This window comes from Manacus vitellinus, unplaced genomic scaffold, assembly GCF_001715985.3.
Source record: "Manacus vitellinus isolate BGI_N305 unplaced genomic scaffold, ASM171598v3 scaffold_0_pilon, whole genome shotgun sequence".
Classification (NCBI taxonomy): domain Eukaryota; kingdom Metazoa; phylum Chordata; class Aves; order Passeriformes; family Pipridae; genus Manacus; species Manacus vitellinus.
This window is the reverse complement of record NW_021938789.1, coordinates 54,639,209-54,659,878: the sequence shown is the minus strand read 5'-3', so window position 1 is coordinate 54,659,878 and position 20,670 is coordinate 54,639,209. Positions and strand designations below refer to the sequence as shown.

Here is a 20,670-nt window from a genome sequence, read left to right as displayed (position 1 = left end):
TTCCTCTCTCTTTCTCTTTTACGGAAAATTCCAGACAACTATGTGAAGACCCTATTTCTTATACCTGCATATACTTTCAAGATAAGAGGTGTATTCTGGGGCTCATGTTTTTCTAAAGTCTGATAGATATTCCTTCATACATTACAGGATCCATTAACTTAATGACCAGTTTTCATAAGTCCATATTCTCCCCTCCCTCCTTACTTTCCTCTCCAGTGTCTCAAGTCTAGCAAACAAAACCATATTCTAGAAGCCAATTTGTAGTTCACTTTCTACACTTGAGATTCCTTGGGTGTTGCTGAATGCTCTGGTTTGGCTGCAAAGAAAGTGATAATTTTTTCTTCAGAGTAAAAGCTCTGAAACCTCACAATCAAGGCTCCAAGGTAATTTGTCTACCACACCCCAAATACCTATACAGCCCTTTTGATTCAGACTTTCTGTTGTGAAAAGGGACAATGAAAACCTACAGAATTTATTCTCAATTTAGTTTCAGAGAAAGATGATTATTTTTTTTTCTAATGATTTTCATTCAGAGCACTAATAAAAGGACACTTGGTACCATAGCAGAACTGTCCAAGTAGGTGTTGCCTCTGCTGGCTGGATGCTGACCAAAAACTCCAGAAACAGGCAGCCTAAGAAAGGCAATATGCCTGGAGAATCAAGAAAATAAATAAATGCATGAACACAATTAAATACCAGGAGGCACATTCAGATAAGGAAACATTCCGACGAAATTGTATATGGGATTTATTAATTTTGCCTAAACACGTACACATACTTCTGGTACTAGCTGAAATAGTGAAAACCTGCAGGAAAATCTGCTTCTTTTCACTCATAATTAGCACTAAATGGTCACTTACGTAGCCTCCACAGCTGCAGGAAAGGGAAGATCTGAATTACTCAAACTTCCCGAGCCAGGAGGAAAAGGCACCCAGGAAAAGAGGCCACAGTAGAGGGCAGGGACAGACACACTGCAGCACACAGAGCCAGGGAAGCAGAGGGCTTGGATGCTGAATGGATTAGTAAGTGAGAGCATTCTGGCCCTTGTCCAGACTGGGGAGATGTGATCAGCTCTATGACCATGGGCCAGCACGTTAACTGGTGCAGACAGGGGCTGGCCACCCCGAGAGCATCAGGTCACTGAGGGAGGGAGGTACTCTGCACAATGAGTTTTCTCAAATGGAAGTTTCCTTGTCATCTGTCAAATTTTACTACTTTGAAGGCTCTGATATTAAAAAGAAAAAAAAAAAGAGTACTGGTTGGTAAGAAAAAGCCTAAACACAAGCAGCATTACTCACTTTAGGTCAGTAAGGAGGGTGGGTTTCCACTAACTTCACTTGATCAATTAATCTGTTGCTGCTCTGTTTTTCCTATCCTCTCTAACTCACATATGACTGTGTCAGCTGCACAGATCTTAATTTAAGTGTGAAAGTTTCAAACACCACCAGGCCTTTTGTTTTCAATTACTCAGTGTTACAATGAATCTCAGAGGTACCAAAACACGGTTTGGTTATCCCCTCAAGCTAGTCAACCAGTTGGTGTCATCTTTTATTCTGTAGTGATAGATGAACAGAATCCCTTTATCATGAAGGCATAAGCATTCTATCTAAAATTAAACTGATATGTGTCACCAAGTCCCTCTTCATTACCCTGGTTTATCCTTCTCCTTGAATTCCTGGTGTAGAGAAAAAGTGTTATTACTTCCTACAGCTCTTAAAAAAAAAAAAAAAAAGAACCCAGGAGATAAGAGCCACTTGGGTACGTTCCAGGAACAATTTACATGAAGTGCTTTCAATCTTTTCTTATGACATTTCTTGACCTTTAAAAGAAACACATAAACATTGATAAAAATCTTTACCATCTACTATCCACAGATACATTTCAGACTTCAGAAATTTTTATAGGTAGAAATAACATATAATGCCCTTTTTTTTGTACTGTTAAGCAGATTTTTTATTTTTCTTTATTTTATTTAAAGCTTCCATTAGTCCCTTATTACAAAACCACAGAACATTGCATCTGCGTTCAAAAGTGTAAAAATAGCATGCTGTGCATTGAAAGTGAACACAGAACAGCAAAGGAACACATCAGGTAACGCTGTCAATCAAAAGCTCAGGTAACTCCGCAAACAAATGAGTTCTTTAGATGTCTGACAGACTGAGCTCTGCACCCAGCTGCCAAATTTAGGTGCAGAGTAAGCTGACCTCTGCTGCCCTCTCTGCTTTTAAAATATTCTTTCTATTTCTGTTCCTGTTCCACACAGTTTAATTCCCTGCGCTGCAAACGCTTTTGTATCAGACAAACCGATACGACCCCAACTAAGGCAAGAGTCAAGCAATACCGGTGACCTTCTCTCCCTCATCATCAGTGAGCATTCACAAGGTCCTCACTAAATCTACATATTTGATCATTTTCTTTGACCTTTATCTTCCCAGCTGTACCCTTTTGATGGGACAGAATGACTGCCAAATGTGAATTCTGTCATACTCCGATTCCCAAAAGCAAACACACACAGAGAAGATTGCAGGAGGGTTTCTGATAATTTTACAAGAGCTAATGAAAGGGAAACACAGTCAGTCTGTCCCACGAGCAGCAATCACAGGCATAAAACCCCACTGTGCTAGATTCCGTGCTGGTAAAGACTGTAATTAAGGTTATGCCCATATCCATCTCACCATACAGGCAGGCCAACTATAACTTCTTGAAGATTATGTTCCAGTCTGTGCTACACACTGTTCATGTGTGGAATGAAGTGACACCACTTATTTCCTTACATAGGTATCTCACATGGTCAAAGTGCGGCTAAAGTTTTTCAAGTGAAGGACAGGTACACCAAAAGGTCTTCTGGTTCAAATAAAGAACATCATGATATCTTTGACTTTCATAGCAGACATACTAAATGAGCTAGGTTAAATAATCTGCAATGTATCAGAATACAAAGTTAGTACATGATAGCCTTTTTTTTTCCCTCATGTCTAATTTTTATAATAGCACAGACTTGTAATTCCTAGGAAAAATCAGTGGGGTATAAAGACACAAGTAGTTCTGGAGTATCCAGACCATGATCTTCTAAACATGGTTTGCTACTCATTCAAAACTAACCTGGATGAAGCTCCAAACAACAGTACAGCAGTGCTGGGACAGTTCATCTGGCAAAAGATGAATTAAATCACCCATTATGTCTTTTTCTGTTGTTAACTTTGTAATACAAAACCACCTTAACAAAATAAGAGAAAGTTATTTTATGCATGGATGTGCTTTCATCAAGCCACAGAGATGCTATTTCTTTACAGAGCAGTATAACTTTTAATCAGCTGATTTATAAAAGCCTTAATGAACTTCATCCTATTCACATTGAGTGAGACAATTTTCCACATCAGCTATGAAAAATGGAGTACTGGACAGGCTTGTTCCAGGAGGATGAGCAAGGAATCACAAAGTAGGGGTACCTGCTAACAAAAAAAAAAAAAAAAAAAAAGCCGAACACAACAGAAACACTGAGCAATACTTGTGCTACCTAAAAGTTCAGGGTACAGCATTCACCCCTGAAGGTCTGACAGTGTCACCTCAATAAGGTGCAGCAGTAAGAGCACTCTGAAATTTAGTCTTAGACAACACCCCTGCACAGCCTAAGACAGAAGTTGGCAAGTTTTAGAAAGAGCTTATTAAAGCTACTTCTCTCAGAGTTCAGACTACCACATCCAACCCAAAGTGTGCACAAGTCAGCAAAGTGTCCTTGGGGCAACCAAGGCCAACCATATTCCAGGCCACATTAGAAATCTGTAGCCACCAGGCAGAGGGAGGAGATTCTTGCCCTCTGTTCTGCACTTATGGGGCTGTGTTTAGAGTGCTGTGTCCAATTTGAGGGTCCTCAGTACAGGACAGACACTGATATCCTGGAGCACGAGCAGTGGAAGGCCACCAAGACAGTTAGAGGGCTGCTGCAAGACATAAGAGTAGAAGAGCTAAGCAAACTGGGTTTGTTCAGCCTTAAGAAAACAACATTAAAGGGGACATTTACTGCTGTCAACAACTCTCTAAGGTATAAAGAGAAGGTAAAGAGAAGCTAGAGTCAGACTTCTCTCAGAAGTGCACAGTGAGAGTATGAATTGACAGACAAGTTGGAACAAGGGGAATTCTGTCTATACATACAAGAAAAAAAAATCACTATTGGGACAGTGGAATATTGGCCTACATTGCTGAGAAAGGTTGGGTTCTCCATTCTTGAACACGTTCAAAACTTAGTAAGGCCCGCGGCAACCTGCTCTTGTTGGATCTGCTTTGAGCAAAAGTCTGGATTAGATGAACCCTGGAAGTCCCCTCCAAACTAAATTAATTCATGAACTTCAGCACTGAGTCAGCTGCAGGTTTATCTTGGTGAACTTTCAAAACCTCCAAGGAAGGGAAAGCTACAGCATCCTTGGGTAACACTTCTAATGCAGCACTAGAAATTTTTCTCTAGTCCACTCTGAACTTTCCAAGCCGCAGCTGGCAGCTGTCACCCCTTTCTTTACCATCTGCACTAGGGAGAAGAGTTTGACTCCACTGCTTTTCTAAGTTTCCTTCAAGTAGGTGCAGGCTGTGATTAGATTAGCCTTTAGTTCCCCTTTGCCTGACTGAACAGGTTCAGTTCCCTCAATGCCTCCCTGCACAGGAAAGACATGGACCTGGTCAGAAGGTTGGAACACCTCTCCTGTGAGACAGGCTGGGAGAGCTGGGGTTGTTTACCCTGGAGAGGAGAAGGCTCTGGTGAGACCTCATAGCAACTTTTCAGTACTTACAGTGGGCTTGTAAGAAAGATGAGGACAGACTGTTTAGCAGGGCCTGCTGCGACAGGAAAGGGGTAATGTTTTCAAACTAAAAGAGCGTAAATTCAGACTAGATATAAGGAAGGAATTTTTTACATTATGACTGATGACACACGGGAATGGGTTGCCCAGAGAGGTGGTGGATGCCCCATCCCTGGAGACATTCGAGGTCAGGTTGGATAGGACTCTGAGCAACCTGATCTGGCTGAAGATGTCCCTGCCCTTTGCTGGGGGGTTGAACTTGATGACCTTTAAAGGTCCCTTCCAACCCAGATCATTCTGTGATAGTCTGTGACCACTCACCTCTTCTAGAGAGGACACACTGAACACACTCTTCTAATGCAGCACAGTCTGCTTTTCCCTTTGAGATGAAAGTCAAAAGCAAGTGCACAGATTTCAGAAAAAAAACCCCCACAAGTCATGCGAGTAAATATGGCTTTTGCTGATACGACAGCTGTCCAATGACTTTCCATTGCTGAAATCAAATGAATACTTGCTAAATCATTCACGTTTCTCCTCAGCATTTTATTTAAAACTTTATCCTGCAACTAAAGTTCTAAGTTGCTCATATTTGCTGAAATGCCTATGAGCTTTACAAATCAACTTTATGAATCAACTTAGAAAAGAAAGCCTCTCCCATATGTCTCATAAATTGGACTCATGTACTAGTTTCCACAATGAAGCAGACAGGGGTAACTAGTGGGTCAACTTGTACCGTCTTCAAAAGCTTTCAGTACGGAGAATCAGGCATTTTGTTATGCTAATTGTTCTGATTTGCTAGAAATAAACATGCCCTAAAACAGCTTAAATAAAACCTCAGAGGTAGGGAACAGTTGGCAAGCCCTGAAGGTTCTGCTACAGAGACACAACAAGTAACATCTGACGTTCCCTAGGGCGCTGTGCCTGACGCTTTATTTTGCTACTATTTTTTTGTCAAACTGCTGTTTTATATAAGACAATGTCAATGAATCAATGTAACAGGATCCTTCATTAAAAAAATAATCATAAAATGGCTTGTATTTGTTAAAGTGGAACCTCTGAACTCCCATGTTACAGAATTTTGCAGCTACAAGCTGTTTCACAGAAATACAAGCCAAGGAAAAAAAAAAGGAGCAAATTAAAGCAATAGACTAATTAGAGTCGTGATACACATCTGCTGCTCTTTCAATTTAAATGGTACAATTATGGTGCTTACCTGCAAGACCCTTACTTGCAGAACACGGCTGACTCCTCAAAACAGTTCAAGAAGAATTTGATAAAAAGTCTACATGTGCAGTGAATTCTTATTTTACAACATATTCCAATATATCCCAGACTCACAGTTCAAGAGAACTCTAGTCCAGTATTCTACAGCAAGCTGTACCTTTGCAGGGAGCCTGGCTCCAGTTATCCTGTCTTTACACGCTGACTCTCCAAAGGCAAGGGGGAACTTCAAGAGGCCTTTGCAAACCCTGTGCATCCACAATCACCTGACACTGAACAAAACTCACATGCCCACTTTTCATAGCTCTGTGGCCACTCCCACCTGGCTCAACATCATCAAGGAGTAGTAATAAAGTGAAGCACTGGGGTGTGTGTGTATAAACTTCTTAGTGACAATTCCTAAAAAAAAATAAAATAAATCTAGAACACCTAAAGAAGTGCATTTGAACCACAGATACAATGATTTCTTATTATTCCATATTATCTAATCTTTTAAATTAGCATAGTTTTCATTAAGTGTCAAGGTTACCCTGACATGGAAAAAAGGAAGATGAATTGCAGTAACTTAAAAGCACAGTATAGCATCTACTGAAATGAAAGTTCAGCTTTGTTATGCTTGTTTTTCTGTGATACTTGTTTTGTGGATTTTTTAAGACCTATAGGATTAAAAAAAAAACAATTTAGACTTTGCAGACTTCCATACTTCCCAGCCTATACTTTTCCTGTGAAAGAGCAGTATTTTTTCACAGTTTTCCTCCTTTTGGGTTTAAACAGCAATGTTGTCATGAACATGGCAAAACCCATCAACAGGTAAGAATCCATTACTAGTTGAGTACTTTTGGGATTATGTTATACAGATGTCATGGAAAAGCCTATTAAACTGAATGAACATTCTGTGGCCTGATACAAACTTCACGTGGTACAGCACTGGCAGGAGGGTCTCAAAATCTTGAAAAAAAAAAAATCTGGAACATAACACATTGAATAACAAATCTAACTATCTAGAAACTTGTATCTTAGCCCATACAGTAGTGAAAACACAGCTTTGCTCTGACCATTCACCATCAATTTCACGTTTCTGTTGGTTAAAAAAAAAACAAACCAAAACAAACCCACAAAAAAAAGCCTCCCAAAACCAACAGCAATCACTTGGTCAGTAGCAGGATTTAATCCGGTAATGTGACTTGCCATGGTTTGCCATTTCTCTAGTTTCATCAAAAGGCAGTCTTATTTTGAATCACACACTTCCACGCTTACTTTTCTGGGCTTCTACAGAAGCACCTGCTGCTGCCCAGATCTTCCTAATGAGACCAAGGAACAAAAGATTTCCCTGTATTTTCTCTCCACTGCCCATTATCAAGGCTTTCTAAGCAGGGATGAAAGCACTCTTGACAGCTCTCCTGCAATCCAGGTGCAGAGACTCTTCCGAGGTACCGACAACGGCCATCTCCAAAGACAGCAGCCTAACTCCACACGAGCACTTCCCTTAACAGACCCCAAATTTATGGAAAAGAAATATGTAGCAAGGTTACTTTCTCTGTCTCTGATAGCGCTCCCTGGTTAGCAGACTTTTAAAAGTCATACTGTTATTTAGTTCCTCTGGAATTCTGTGCTGTTTTGACAGATACTTCTCAGACAGTCCTTCAACTCACTGTGGCCTAATGCACCATGTGTCATTTTTTGGGATGGGCATGGCATTAAGGTGTTCTGGCCTTCATCTTATATAGAATTGTACTATCATTCTTTTTCCTTTGTCTTATTCTTTTGAAATAGAAGTTCTAATCCCCGTGATTTCAGTTAAATATATGATACAGTGTCAAAAAAATTAACTACAAGGCATGAAACAGGAAATCAGCATAAACACTTTCAAGTAGATAATGGCTTAATCAAAAAAAGGCAAACACTCCCCACCCCACCCCCCTGGTAATAACCAGTTGTGCTGAAAGAGGAACTGTCATATAATTAGGTGATAATAAATGGAGTTGATCAAGAATGCTTTTGGAATCAATTGTAGGCAACATTTTACTTTGTGTGCTGAGGTCATGAAGTAAGCATGCACTAATTGCATCTGTTGATAACCCAAAATTAAGACATATTGTTGGTACTGGTCTACTACAAGCAGCACTGTGTGACCTGAGGACTGAAGTACAAAAAATCCTAAATAGCACAAAGGTCATGCATTTGCTAGTGATAACAAGGATACGTGCAATACAGGGGGAATTGACCAACTGAAAAAAGAGAGGAGGAAAACAAGCCGAGTTACTACTGAAATGCAAAATATGTCCTATTTGTGAAATGCATTCATCTGAACTAAAGGCAAATGTAATTCAGACAAAATTGTAGGAAAGACAGGGACATCCTAATGTCAAGTTCAAGGTACGAGGGTAAAATACTATTCACGAAGTGCTAGTTCCTGGAATAGATTTTCACAGAATCAAAGAATCAGCTGGGTTGGAAGGGACCTCTGAGATCACCAAGTCCAACCCTTGAACCACTACCGCCGTGGTTACCAGACCATGGCACTCAGTGCCACATCCAGTCTCATCTTAAAAACCTCCAGGGACAGTGAATCCACCACTTCCCTGGGCAGCCCAGTCCAATGCCTGATTATCCTCTCTGTAAAGAATTTCTTCCTAATATCTATTTTATACACTTCCACCTATGCATTCATTTTTGGACAAGAAGGTAAAACACTCTATGCTTCTGAAAGCTAATACATGCCCCAAACACATTAGCAGCATAACTCAACAGAAAATGAACTTTTAGGCTCAAACGCTGGCATGTAAATGCAAATATTTATTTTAAATTTCAGTATCCTCTGAAACCTACCTTTCAATTTACAAGACTGAGTGTATAAAACTGACCAGGTATCACTGGGTACACCACTTCATTAAACATTTTAAGAAATAAATTAGCTTTTCCATGAAAGAGAACTGGTAAGAATGTAGAAAACAGATGTATCTGAAATATATTATTTTCATTTCTTATAATTGATTTTATGCAATGTTTAATATAAGGAATTCAAAAACTTGCAGGGATGGCACCCTTCCAAACAGGGATGAGAGCAATTTGCCCCACTCCACTATCTCCTCAAATCTGTTTGCTTACTATTGGCTCTAGTCTCAGTCAAGACTTAGTAACAGACAGAATTCACAGCTCACCTTTGTACACTCATAGATATCATTTAGTAGTCATTTTATTTTCTTCTGTAAAATGTAGGTTGAAAGTCAGCACTGAGGCTCAAACTTTGCCTGCTAATCCCCAAATACCATTTCTTTCAAATGGGCATTTGATTTACTTTTAAATAGTAGTTTAGCTATTGGGAAGTTTTGTTCTGACTATCTGGGTGGAAATGGGTTCTGCCTACACCTGCTCAAGAGACATTAGCCTTCTTAGCTTGGATAATCCTTTGGAAGAAGTGTGAGTAGGTATCAAGTGATAAGGTATCAAGTCTGTGAACTGTGGGGTAGAAGACCTGAATCCCATTGGAACACAGGAGAGAAAAAGATGGTATAAAAGGGCATAGCATGTCCAACTACACCAAAGTAATATGTGAGGTAAGGGCCTGAAACTAAACACTGGTTGTGTGTTGCTAGAAGCCTGTAAGTGTCCCAACAGCCCTTTAGCTTGAGAGAGCCATGTGTGGTAGAACTAAAATAGACAACTGTGTGTGATTTTCTTGTTTCTCTACATCTACTTCTACAATTACAACTAACAAATGTTCTGTTGATGTTCTACTACAGTTAAGTAAGTTTATTTTTCTAACTTTTCCTAGCTTTAGAATACTTTGAGTGGCTGACAAGTCCCTCCATTACAGGCGCTGGTGATTTGAAGTCTACTTTACAGTATCCAGTAAACCAAAGTAGGATCCAGAGCTAGAAAGTCCTTCCACTACACTGTACAGCTAAGAGCTGGCAACACATCTTGGGAAAATAGATTTCCCAGTGAAAAATATAAACCAGCATATTTTTTACATGGAGGAGAGAGCAAGGTCTATGCCTAAATCCCAAGAGGCTCCCCTGGGGCTGAAACAATCAGCAATACTCTTGCTCAGAGGATAATGGCAGCATATACATCAGGAATGCAGAAAGCAAAATGCTATTATGCTGGAAATCCCTTGCTGACTTTGTATGTGGTGCAGGTTTCTGTAATTAGTATTACACAGTAGAAAGTGAAAATAACAAAGGGGAGGTTCACGTTGGACATCAGGAAGAATTCCTTCACGGATAGGGTTGTCAAACATTGGAACAGGCTGCCCAAGGAGGTGGAGTCACCATCCCTGGAGGTGTTCAAAAAACAACTGGACATGGCACTTAGGTGACAAGGTGGTGATCAGTCAATGGTTGGAGTGGATGACCTTGGTTGTCTTTTCCAGCCTAAATATTTCTGTGATCTTTAAGGTCCTTTCCATCCAAAAGCATTCTATGAAGAAGTGGCTTAATTGTTTAAGTTTTAAATCACCAAAACCAGGCTACAGAATTGCTTAAGATAAGGTGAGAAGTCAACAGTGACCTGCGAGTATTCGACCAGATAAAGATTAAATAACCCCAAAAACCAAAACACTAAAGAGGCTATTCATTTTAGATTTTCTTCATATATGTATTAATGTATTGTCCTACATTAAATTGTATCTTAGTATTTACCTCCTTTATAGTTTCTGCCTTATATGGTAATTCAGTATTTCAGGTAATTCAGTGGAAATTGGAAAACTGTATGTGATAAACTTGGTGTAACCCCACCCACTGGCTGATGCAGGAATACCAACTGCAGCAACACTGACTCAGTAAATCCTAGTCATTCTTCACCTTCTAACCTATAGATTCACCAAAAAGCCCACTGCCAGCAAAAACTGCTCAGTCACTAAGAGACTGTAAGAGAAATGTCACAGCAGTGTATTTCTTCCTACAGCCTTTGAAGTCTGGGAGGTCCCAACAGAAGGGACTGAAGACTTGATCAATATTTTATACATGCAAGATTTCACTCATACAAACAGATATTTAAGGCATAAATATTCTAACATAATAGTCAGTAATAAACCTGTTTGAACACAGCCTCTGAATGCTGAATTCAAGATGTACAACCCAGAACCTTTATGTCTCTGAAGTAGCCAAGAAAACGTTAAGTTACAGAGCTCTTTCTTTATAAAAATAGTTACCTAAATTTATATGCACCAAGTAAAATGGAGTCACAGATTAGCAAAGTTTTGTTACCAAAACACCACACTCAAACCAGTTACCAGCAGCAACAGTGAACTTTACCAATAACCAAATGTTTACTATTTGGGAGTCTGTGAAAAGTCTGGAAACTTCTGCTCTGATCAACTTTTGTACTTGGAAAGTATTTTTTGAACCATTAATACAAAAGGGTTACAAATCGATGATGCAAATTCTTCAAATTAAAGTGTGCAGGTATGAACAGGAGTGAATTAATTACATGTTTTATTGGGGAAATCCTGGTCAGTCAGAGTCTTTCAGATATAAATTTGAGTCCAAATTCAATGTTTACAGGATCTAATCAAGACAAATAATTTCAGGTAGGTTTGACAGGGATCTCAGAAGTTACTAAACTCGTAAGCATTTCCACTTGCACTTCTTGCATGACTTTGGCATAATAAGTTTTCGAGAATTCTGACTTAAAAACTAACAGATCCAGTTCAGGTGTGGAAGTACAAACCCAAACTGCTAGGCTGACTGTCATGTCTTGGTCCTAAACATTGATCTGTCAGAAGTTCAAAGCCTTTTTTGTCATTCACTTAACCTGTTCCGAGCAGCAATAATTCAACCCTTTTACTTTCCCTTAAATTTAAACCTCGATTCTGACAGTTACATAAAGCATAATTAGCAGAACACACATTATTTGACTCCCTCCAGCTTTAACATTACCTCTGTGTGTACACATGCACACTGTCTACTTGTCTGGCAGTAGGATGTATCACTAAGGCAATGTAGGCAAGTTCAAGTATGCTCACCAAATGCAGAAAGCTGTCTCAGTTTATATCATTTTTTTAACAGTGTATCTTGTCATTTTGAGTACAAGATATTGTCAGAAGAAATAAAAGGCTTTAAAAGTCATGTTTTATAAAGCTCTGTCAGGTACAGTTCAGTACAGACACACACTCTTATAATGTTAATGAAGTGACACGTGAATAAATTGGTATTAACATGTTTTGTACATTTTAAAAATTACAGCATCCGGAAGCTTTAAGGTATCATTTCTTTTGACTTATTCCATAGTCATTAATTTGAAAAACAGAGCAGAGATAATTAGATACTATAGTGACAGACCAACATGCTTTATGTAAGTGCAACTGTGCAGACAGGCCTTTTCAACTGTTCCTTGACTTGCTACCAAAGCTAAACGTACCTCCTTGCAAGGTAACCCTGTTAGCAGACATGAAAAAAAATTGTTAAGAAGTTCAATATTATTAAATTAAATATCTACCTGAGAGCTTCATGAGGAGCTCAGACGCTGCCTTGACTGACATGTCCTGCCTCATCACATTTGCCTGTGCTTCCTGTGGCTTGAGTTTCTCCTCAGGGATGTTTGGAGCTGAGGCTTCAGATTCTTGGCTGAACACATAGCTGGACTGAGACACGGCTGAACTTGCAGCTTCCTCATCCTTAGGCTCCTCTTTCACTTTAAAATTAGGAGTCAAAGGCTCTTTTTGATTTGCAGCTGTCAAGAGAAGGAAAGAAGTGAGACTTCAGGTAATGTATAATCCTGGAGCAGCTAAGTAACAGGAAGAAACCATAACCTGAGAAGTGCTAGAGCAGGTACTGGAAGCAGGCATGTCAAACTGTTCAAAGATGCTTCAAGGGGCAAACAAACTTCTGCACCTTTTGTACAAAGGGGCAGTTCTGGAACACGAAAACTGCATGTACCAAAGCTCATGAAAACATCTGCTCATCTTACTTTTTTGCCCCTTCTCCTCCTAAAAGCACTTCCCTGGTCCCCTGGTTTGTAGGTCTTCTATAGGCTTGGTGGAAATATAAAATATCATTTCACCTTATGCGAAGTAAATTTGGCAAAGCCCATGGGTATGACATATTAAGTTCTTAGAGCACGGAAAAGAGGCAAGAGATGAAGAGTAGAAAGACAGAAAATCTAAGAGGGGAGTAAAAGGGAAAAGACAGCAAATTCTTAGGTCCTAAAAGTTGTTACATTAAAAAAGGGAGTAGAGGGATTTTCAGAAGACAGTTCTGCACTGTTTCAAGTTCTATATGCAAAGAAAGAAAGAGAGTAAGTTTAAAATAATCCATTCAAATGCTCCATGTAAGCAGCTCCACAGAGAAGGGTACAGAGACCTTGGGGTGCTGTTTAAAATCTACACACTGAGCAATGTTGTTCTTGAAGGGTCTTTCCAATAGCCCTCAACAACAGTAGATCCTTTGCACTGCATTTGGCTGAACAGATAAAATTCCAGCTCTTAAACAACACTTCCAAGCCCAAGCAATATGAATTCACAGGCAGACCGCAAAACAAGCAGAAGGCTAAAGAAGTTGCACTAAATTTCAGCAGCTCTTCTTGTAATTTTGTATGTTGAACCATGAAGAGAGAACTTCTTCCCTGTCTCTTAGTGACTTTTTCTCGATCAAAATATCACGTTGAATTCCCAGTAACACACCAGATGACATGTTCAGTGCCATAAACTTTGACGAGTTTACATCTTTCCCACCTCTCAAAAATTCTGTCTCCACAAACATGAAAGATAGAGCACCGTCCCCATTTTGTTATCTTTGTAAGCAAGCTCTCTCATAACTCACCTTACTACTTCTCTTACATATCTTCCTCCTTCCATATGGCAATCCCCTGCCTACCCTCATGTCTCTTGCCTATGATCTCTGTCAAATCTCACTTGGACCATGGAAGATGGATGTACAACCAACTGCCCCTCGTATGGGGGCATTAGAAGCCCATGTGCATCACTGCCTGATGCAGAGATCTGTTTGTTATACAAACCCATTACATGGACAGGGAAAGCCTGGCACATCACAGGGATGATAACATCCAACTGAAGGGGCAAGGAACTAACACATCAAATCAACCCAGCAAAACCTGGCAACATTTAACTGCTTAAGTCCTTGGTCTGCTTTCTCCTCCACTTCACTACTTCTTACCTACTCTCAGTCTCCTCACTCTTCTGCCTTATTTCTTCAGATATTCTCTTTCTCAGCAGTTCCCCCAAAATGTGACTCCTAGAGAACCTGAATTCCTGCATCCCACTGTGAAGTGCTCAGCATTTCCCAGAGACGTGAACCCTAAAATATGAGGTGCAATTCCCATCTTTATCAGAGCTAGACACTTACATTCGTTACTTTAAGCTTTGTTCATTTTCACACAGTCCATTTTTTGTGGTTTTCTGGTGTTTGCATTTTTTTTGTTTGTTGTTGTTGTTTGTTTTCGGTTTTGTTTTTTTTTAATAATTTTTAAAGTTACTATATTACCCTATAACACAACACATTTTTTCAGTTTATATTGCAGAGTTGTTTGATTTTCCTCCTTTCTTGTTGGCTGGCAAGCCATTACCAAAGAACAGGATTAAAGCAAATGGTATAAAGAGCATACACATAAGCAACATGTACATACACATTGGTTCTATTCACTGCTTCAGAAATTAAATTACCTCATATGTGTAATTTTTAACATGACCTATAGGCACTTTTACCAGTATTAAGAATTGCATTTCCCCCTTATTTAAAAAAAAAAAAAAAAAAAAGCAAAAGCAGAAATATGAACCATTAAAGCATGCTTTAACCCACAAAAATACAGGTTAAAGCTCTCAATTCAATCTTAGCTTTACCAAGGTACTAACAAAAAAATTTCATCTGTCTTCTTTATCCAGGCCTCAGTCTATTCTGGGGTTTGACCTGGGGTGATGAATGATCACCAAAGAAAAGACCCAAACCTTCCATGCCAAATTACCTTCTGCTTTCCTTCACTTTTAAATCATGCCACTGCAGCTGCTACTGATACAAAAAATACCTCCACCAGGATCTGAGTGCACCTGATAGGAAGCATTCTGCCTGAACTTGCAGAGAACATGGAGGAAAATAAAATATCTTTTGAATTTAAATTCTGAATAAAAATTTTGAATTTTGAACTGTCCCAGAAAATAAAAGAAGTCCAAGTGAGGAGATAAATACAACCCAGTGAGAACAATCATTAACCTGTGGATCCAGCCTTGACTCTGCCCATGAACCAGGACAGAAAATGAACCAGGTAGAGGAAGTACTATAGACCAGGTCAGCATACTCTCTTACCATTTAAAATACAGAGGTGATATTAAACTCACATACGCAGATCAGTGTAAGTTTACAACAATACATTATGGTCCATTATAAGACAGCTTTAGAACAATGTAAAAACATCCACACACAAATACAATCACTGTAACAGAACTCACATAATATCACAGACTTAAACCAGGAACTTTTTTCAAGAGTCAAGCACTATAATGTGCAGTGGCAAATGCTTACTGGATTGTTCTGCCACGAGAAGGAGGATCAAAAGGGGTGTTTTTGGAAGAAATTAGCATTTATTAAAATCTCTTATCACCACGACACAACTCAGCAGCCAACTTGACCCAATTCAAGGGCAAGTGTAAAGTGGTGCCTCTATGCTCTTCATCCCATCCATAAAGAGCATCTTCAAACCCTCCTAAGACAAAGCCAAGTTTTAATAGCTCAGAGAACCAGAAATTCAAGGTAGATCATAGCAGAGTTTAAATAATTTAGTGATGGTGACACATCCAGAATGACTTGAACACCAACTTTCCCTCCTTTCCTATGTCCCCCTTTCCCTACCCCATACATGAGCTCTCCTACTATGACAGCACGTGCTGCTGTAAGCCACTGCTTCCTCACACTTCTGAGCCATCACCCAGGATAACAAGGATACAACTATGCTGAAAACAAGTCTACCAGCATGGCATCAGACAATCTAAGTGAGCTCTTTGTGAGATATGTACACTGTCACCTATGTGTGTCACCTATGACAAATATGAAACAAGGTCAGGGTCCCACAGTCCAGAGGAAGCTCTGAAGATGTGCATTTGGCTGTACTACATGAAGGGGAAAAGAATCCCAGACTATTGCTCTTACCTATGTTCCTGATTCTGCCTACTCTAGCTGCTTTGTTTTGGACAGAAGAGGGAATGAATAAATTAGGAAAGTTTTATTTTTTTAATTAACCGGCAACACATTCCTTGAACTGACCATGTTTTTGAAAAATCAAACATTTTAATTGTAGATTAAACATTTTAATTGTAGATAAATCACTGAGCCTCATTTTAATTCCCCCAGAAAATAAAAACAAAATCAGACAACTACTGGGTCAGTTTCAACCCAATGGCTACAATTAATAGGGTTTTTGTTCTAAAGTAGGTTCTAATGTAAGGGAAACCTAAAATAGAAGGACATGTAAAGAAAGGGGATGTTGTCCAGTCTATCAGATCCATACATTAAAACTAGAGGGAAAACTAAACACCACACAAAACAAACAAAAAAAAAATAAGCCCCTAAGCAACAAAAGTCCCCACCACTCTTGCCTCTCTCCCATCTTGGATCCACAATTATGGACAAAATTGCTAACACATGGGATATAGCAACTATGATGCATCCACTAGTCATATTAGGCAAAACACTAAACAGATGTAAGAAAAAACATTGCAAATAAGAGAAATAAAAGTTTACTATGACCAGTTTTTAAAAAAAACATGATTGAGGAATGTTTAAAAAAATTAGAACTAGACAAGAACTAAAAAGATTATGTTGAAGACTAATAAAGTAATGTGAATGACAAAATTATTACTCCCCAGAAGGAACAGTATCTTCTATCTACATACAAAAATGGATACACATACAAATACTTAAACTTGTATTTAATTTACATTCATTCTGAACAGCAATGAGAACAGAATGAAGGATGTGTTGCCTGCAGACTGAATCCAAAAAACCCAGCAATTTAATTTTGAAATACATAGCAAGTTAAAAAAAAACAAACCCACCCAGCAAATGCAACCAACAGGCAGGAGTCTCTCAAGCAGGGTTGATAACGCTCCATTTGTTCCATTCCATATCCAGAAAAAACATAGATCAAAGAATATTCCAGACTGCTGATTTTTATCTTCCTGGCAACTGGAATCATTTGAGCCATTTGGCAAAAGTAGATGATGAAAGTTACACCACTTTCCTCAAACTGCCAAATGCCACAAGAAAAACTTTGGGCATCTGCCACTAATCTGAAACACTCTGATAGAAGCTGCTCACTGCATCAGTCCACTTACAAGGATTCTAAATGCTCAAAACGTTTATAATTGAAAGAGCAAAAATGGGCTAATTACTGCAAGCTCAGTATTACAAGTCACAATCAGCACAGAGTTGGTCACTATTCCATCTGTCTGAGCGAAGAACACGAGAAAGAAAACAGCATCCACAACAAAAATGCTGCCACACAATAGAGGCCATAAGATAAAGCATCTATGCAGTCTGGATCAAAAGGAACTGTGAGGAAAATGTGTGTGCAACAGTACGTCGCTGCTCCATCATGTTATTTTACCAGTGATGCCTGACTACAGCTACACAGATGAGAGAGCAGGGCAGTCATGGCTGAGGGAAAAGGGAAACTGAGGACACATTCCAAAGGTACTGCAAATTGAACTGGCCTCCTTGAGATTTTCCTCAGAGCCAGTATGGCAAAAGAACCATGGCATGACTTCTACCTGAGGAAGAAAGGGCAGTGTTTTATCCAGGTCTTACTGGAGTTATAGAATCTGAATGACAAAAAGCCTTCCATTCCAGATGGTAAGTTGTGAGTTGGGGTGGTTAAGAGAAACCAAGGACCTTTGATAGATCAGTTCTGCAGTGTTTGGAAGACACGGGTCCCCAACAGTGAGCATCACATCATCCTGAAGGCAGCTGTGGTCAATAAAGGGTATAACTTGGGTCATCTACTGTTTTTTTTCTAGTAATTGAAATGTGCAGGTGGGTATTGGAATTCTGCATGGAGACTATGGCTCATATTTGATGACATTCAAGAACTGAGGAAGAGGTACAAACTGCAGAAGCAGCCACTGGTGAAAGAATTGCTTTGCAAGAAAAATCTATGGAATTGGAACCTGTTAGAGAATCTCCAGACTAAAATCCAATTAGGTTGATATATTATGCTCAACTTATTAAACACAGAGGCTGTATACACTAAGCAGCCCAAAAGGAGAAATACTGTTCTAGCAGGCCAGTCTAGCTGGGCTCTTTTTAGCACCTTCTGCCCTGGAGTATTAATCTGTGCCAGAGCACCTCATGTTACCTAACCCTCCTGGAAATTCTAAATCAATTACACCTCAGTTTTAAAGCCCTCTACTCTGCCCTCAGCCAAACAAAGTAACCTATAGCGCTATAAGGAACAGGATGGGTATTATCAATGAAAAGCTACTTATGACTCAAGGGCGCTCAGCATTACAAAGTTTCTTTTTATCAGTGCAGTGGAATGTCAGAATAGGCAATCATAAATACAATGATGCTGTGACTTGATACCCCTGGGCTTCCAGAGAGCACTTAAAATACGAGATCTTCCAAACCATCTTGCTTAAGTATGTTAAAAATTGTAAGCAGGGGTTAAGAATAGGGCAGCTAACTATCCTGATTTTCTCTAAAGCTGCTCTGTATTTAGGGAGCTGGAGTCAAGCAAAATGAGACACAGCATTGGAGAATGACCAATGGTGGAATCAGGCAAATTGCTAAGGCACCTGTAGGACCTCACATCCCTCCATGCCCCAAGATGTCTGTTACACAGCTAAAGTCCCACAGGCTAAACAAGGTTGTAATCTCTGCCAGCCCATCTTCTCCTTTCCAGGTAAAAATCAAAACAGCAGCAGAATAGGTAAAATTCTGGGAAAGCTGGAGAAAAGAGATGGAGGACAGTGAAAGGAGCAAAGGGAAATCTGTTGCTGATAGGAAAGAATTACTTGCAATATGGAAATGTCTTCTCTCCACAAAGGAACAGAAACAGAGGCGAGAAACACCAGGAGACTGACAAACAATGAGAGATAATTGAACTAACAGTGTTTTCAATTCCCATTTTGGATAGATGTGAGAGAAAGGCTCATGAGCTCGGACTTCTGCCCAGAGTAATGGTGTAATCAGGGAAGCAAAAGAGCCATCAGTCTAGTCTAGTCTTATACTCCAAGTGTAAGAGTGAAAAGAGATTATAAGGGTGGTGATATATCAGTAGCAAAGTTTAGTACAAGCTTTTATTTGTCCAAGTTGCAAGTAGCTGTGCTATTGCCCCTTCACAATTTTATTTTTAATTAAAGGTCTATATGGAAATTATTCAAATGTGGATCTGGAGACACAGTTCAAAGAGAGATCTTCATGACATCAGAAGTATTTGCATTGACAGTAGCTTTTCGGAATTCACAGTATTTTTAAATTAAGGACATGGCTCAACAATTGCCAGTCCTGTGCACTTACATATTCTAATTGAAATTTTACATTCTGGCGTAAACTATGAAACCTAAATATAGGCAGCAGTCTTTTCTTTGGAACTTGCAACACAAATACATCAATTACGACAATTTTATTTGACATGCTTTTATTTTATTAAAAAGACCTCTTTGAAGAGTTCAAGCCAGTCAGTTCAATACTGTCAGTGGCAAATGCTAAAACATTTCAAATTACTTGTGTTACCTTTCAGGAATGCAGCAATTTTCAAGAGCCAAACAGGACAAATAATCCAAGTGATTACTTAGCTTAACTACTAATACGTTGTATGTAGCTGTCTGATGTCTTACTCTTTCATTATTCCATTAATGGAATCAGCTAATAAAACAGGAATGCAAAGTCCCAATACTTTGGACAGTCACCAAAGTCCCACAGTGGCATGGTTTTCCAAAACAAAGATTTGACTTCTCACAGGACAGTGACAGCAGATATGACTTCGGGAGAAAACATATTTTCTCATTTGTTTAACGTGGCCAGCCCCAAACCCTCAGCATGTTAGCTCCCTCCTCCTCTCTTTTTTAAAGTTCTTCCACGTGAGTAACTTGGGGAACATAAAAAGAACGCCAGAAGCAGGGCCCACTTGATAACACTTCAAAAGATGAAGAGACATGCTTTCCAGAGTAATACACTTGTTTAACACAGAGTGGTGGGGGAGAGAGGCCAGCAGTGAAGTATGTGTTACAATTACTGTTTCCACACAGAATCCCTTTGAGAGCAATAGTGCAAGAATCCCATTCATTTTGTTGGGATTCATTTATTTTCAAATGTTAAAAGTAACTGCAGCACATAACACAGGCACAATAATAACACCACTAGGGTACACTGGCCATTGTAATTTGGATCATTGTGAAAGACACTTTTTTATTACAAAAAAACCCCAAGCCTTAAAAGTGGGTGGAAGGACATCAGTATTTAAAGAGACGGCTTGTATAATGTCTGCCACTGAAACCTTTGAAACAGGAATAGCAAATACTCTTCAAATTAAGATATGAATGCTGTTACAAAGTTTCAATATGGAATTAATGGACTGGGGGAAGAAAACATTCTGGCAAAGCACTGATACCGCAAAGTACTCGGGCAACTTAAAGCCATGTAAGCAGTTCTACTGAAATAAGAGAGGGAAGATTTGAACGTAAAAACATGTCCATGCTTAAATATTCCTC

The 20,670-nt window shown here is 39.3% G+C and overlaps 1 protein-coding gene across 1 annotated transcript in view; it reads right to left on the bottom strand.

The window, feature by feature from the left end:
• The window catches only part of ZNF827 (zinc finger protein 827), an 80,417-nt gene that overhangs the window by 38,929 nt on the left and 20,818 nt on the right, over positions 1-20,670 (bottom strand). The window contains exon 5 of the mRNA XM_029959601.1: positions 12,453-12,686. Coding sequence (XP_029815461.1) covers positions 12,453-12,686 — 234 coding nt within the window. The remainder of the gene's footprint in view (positions 1-12,452; positions 12,687-20,670) is intronic.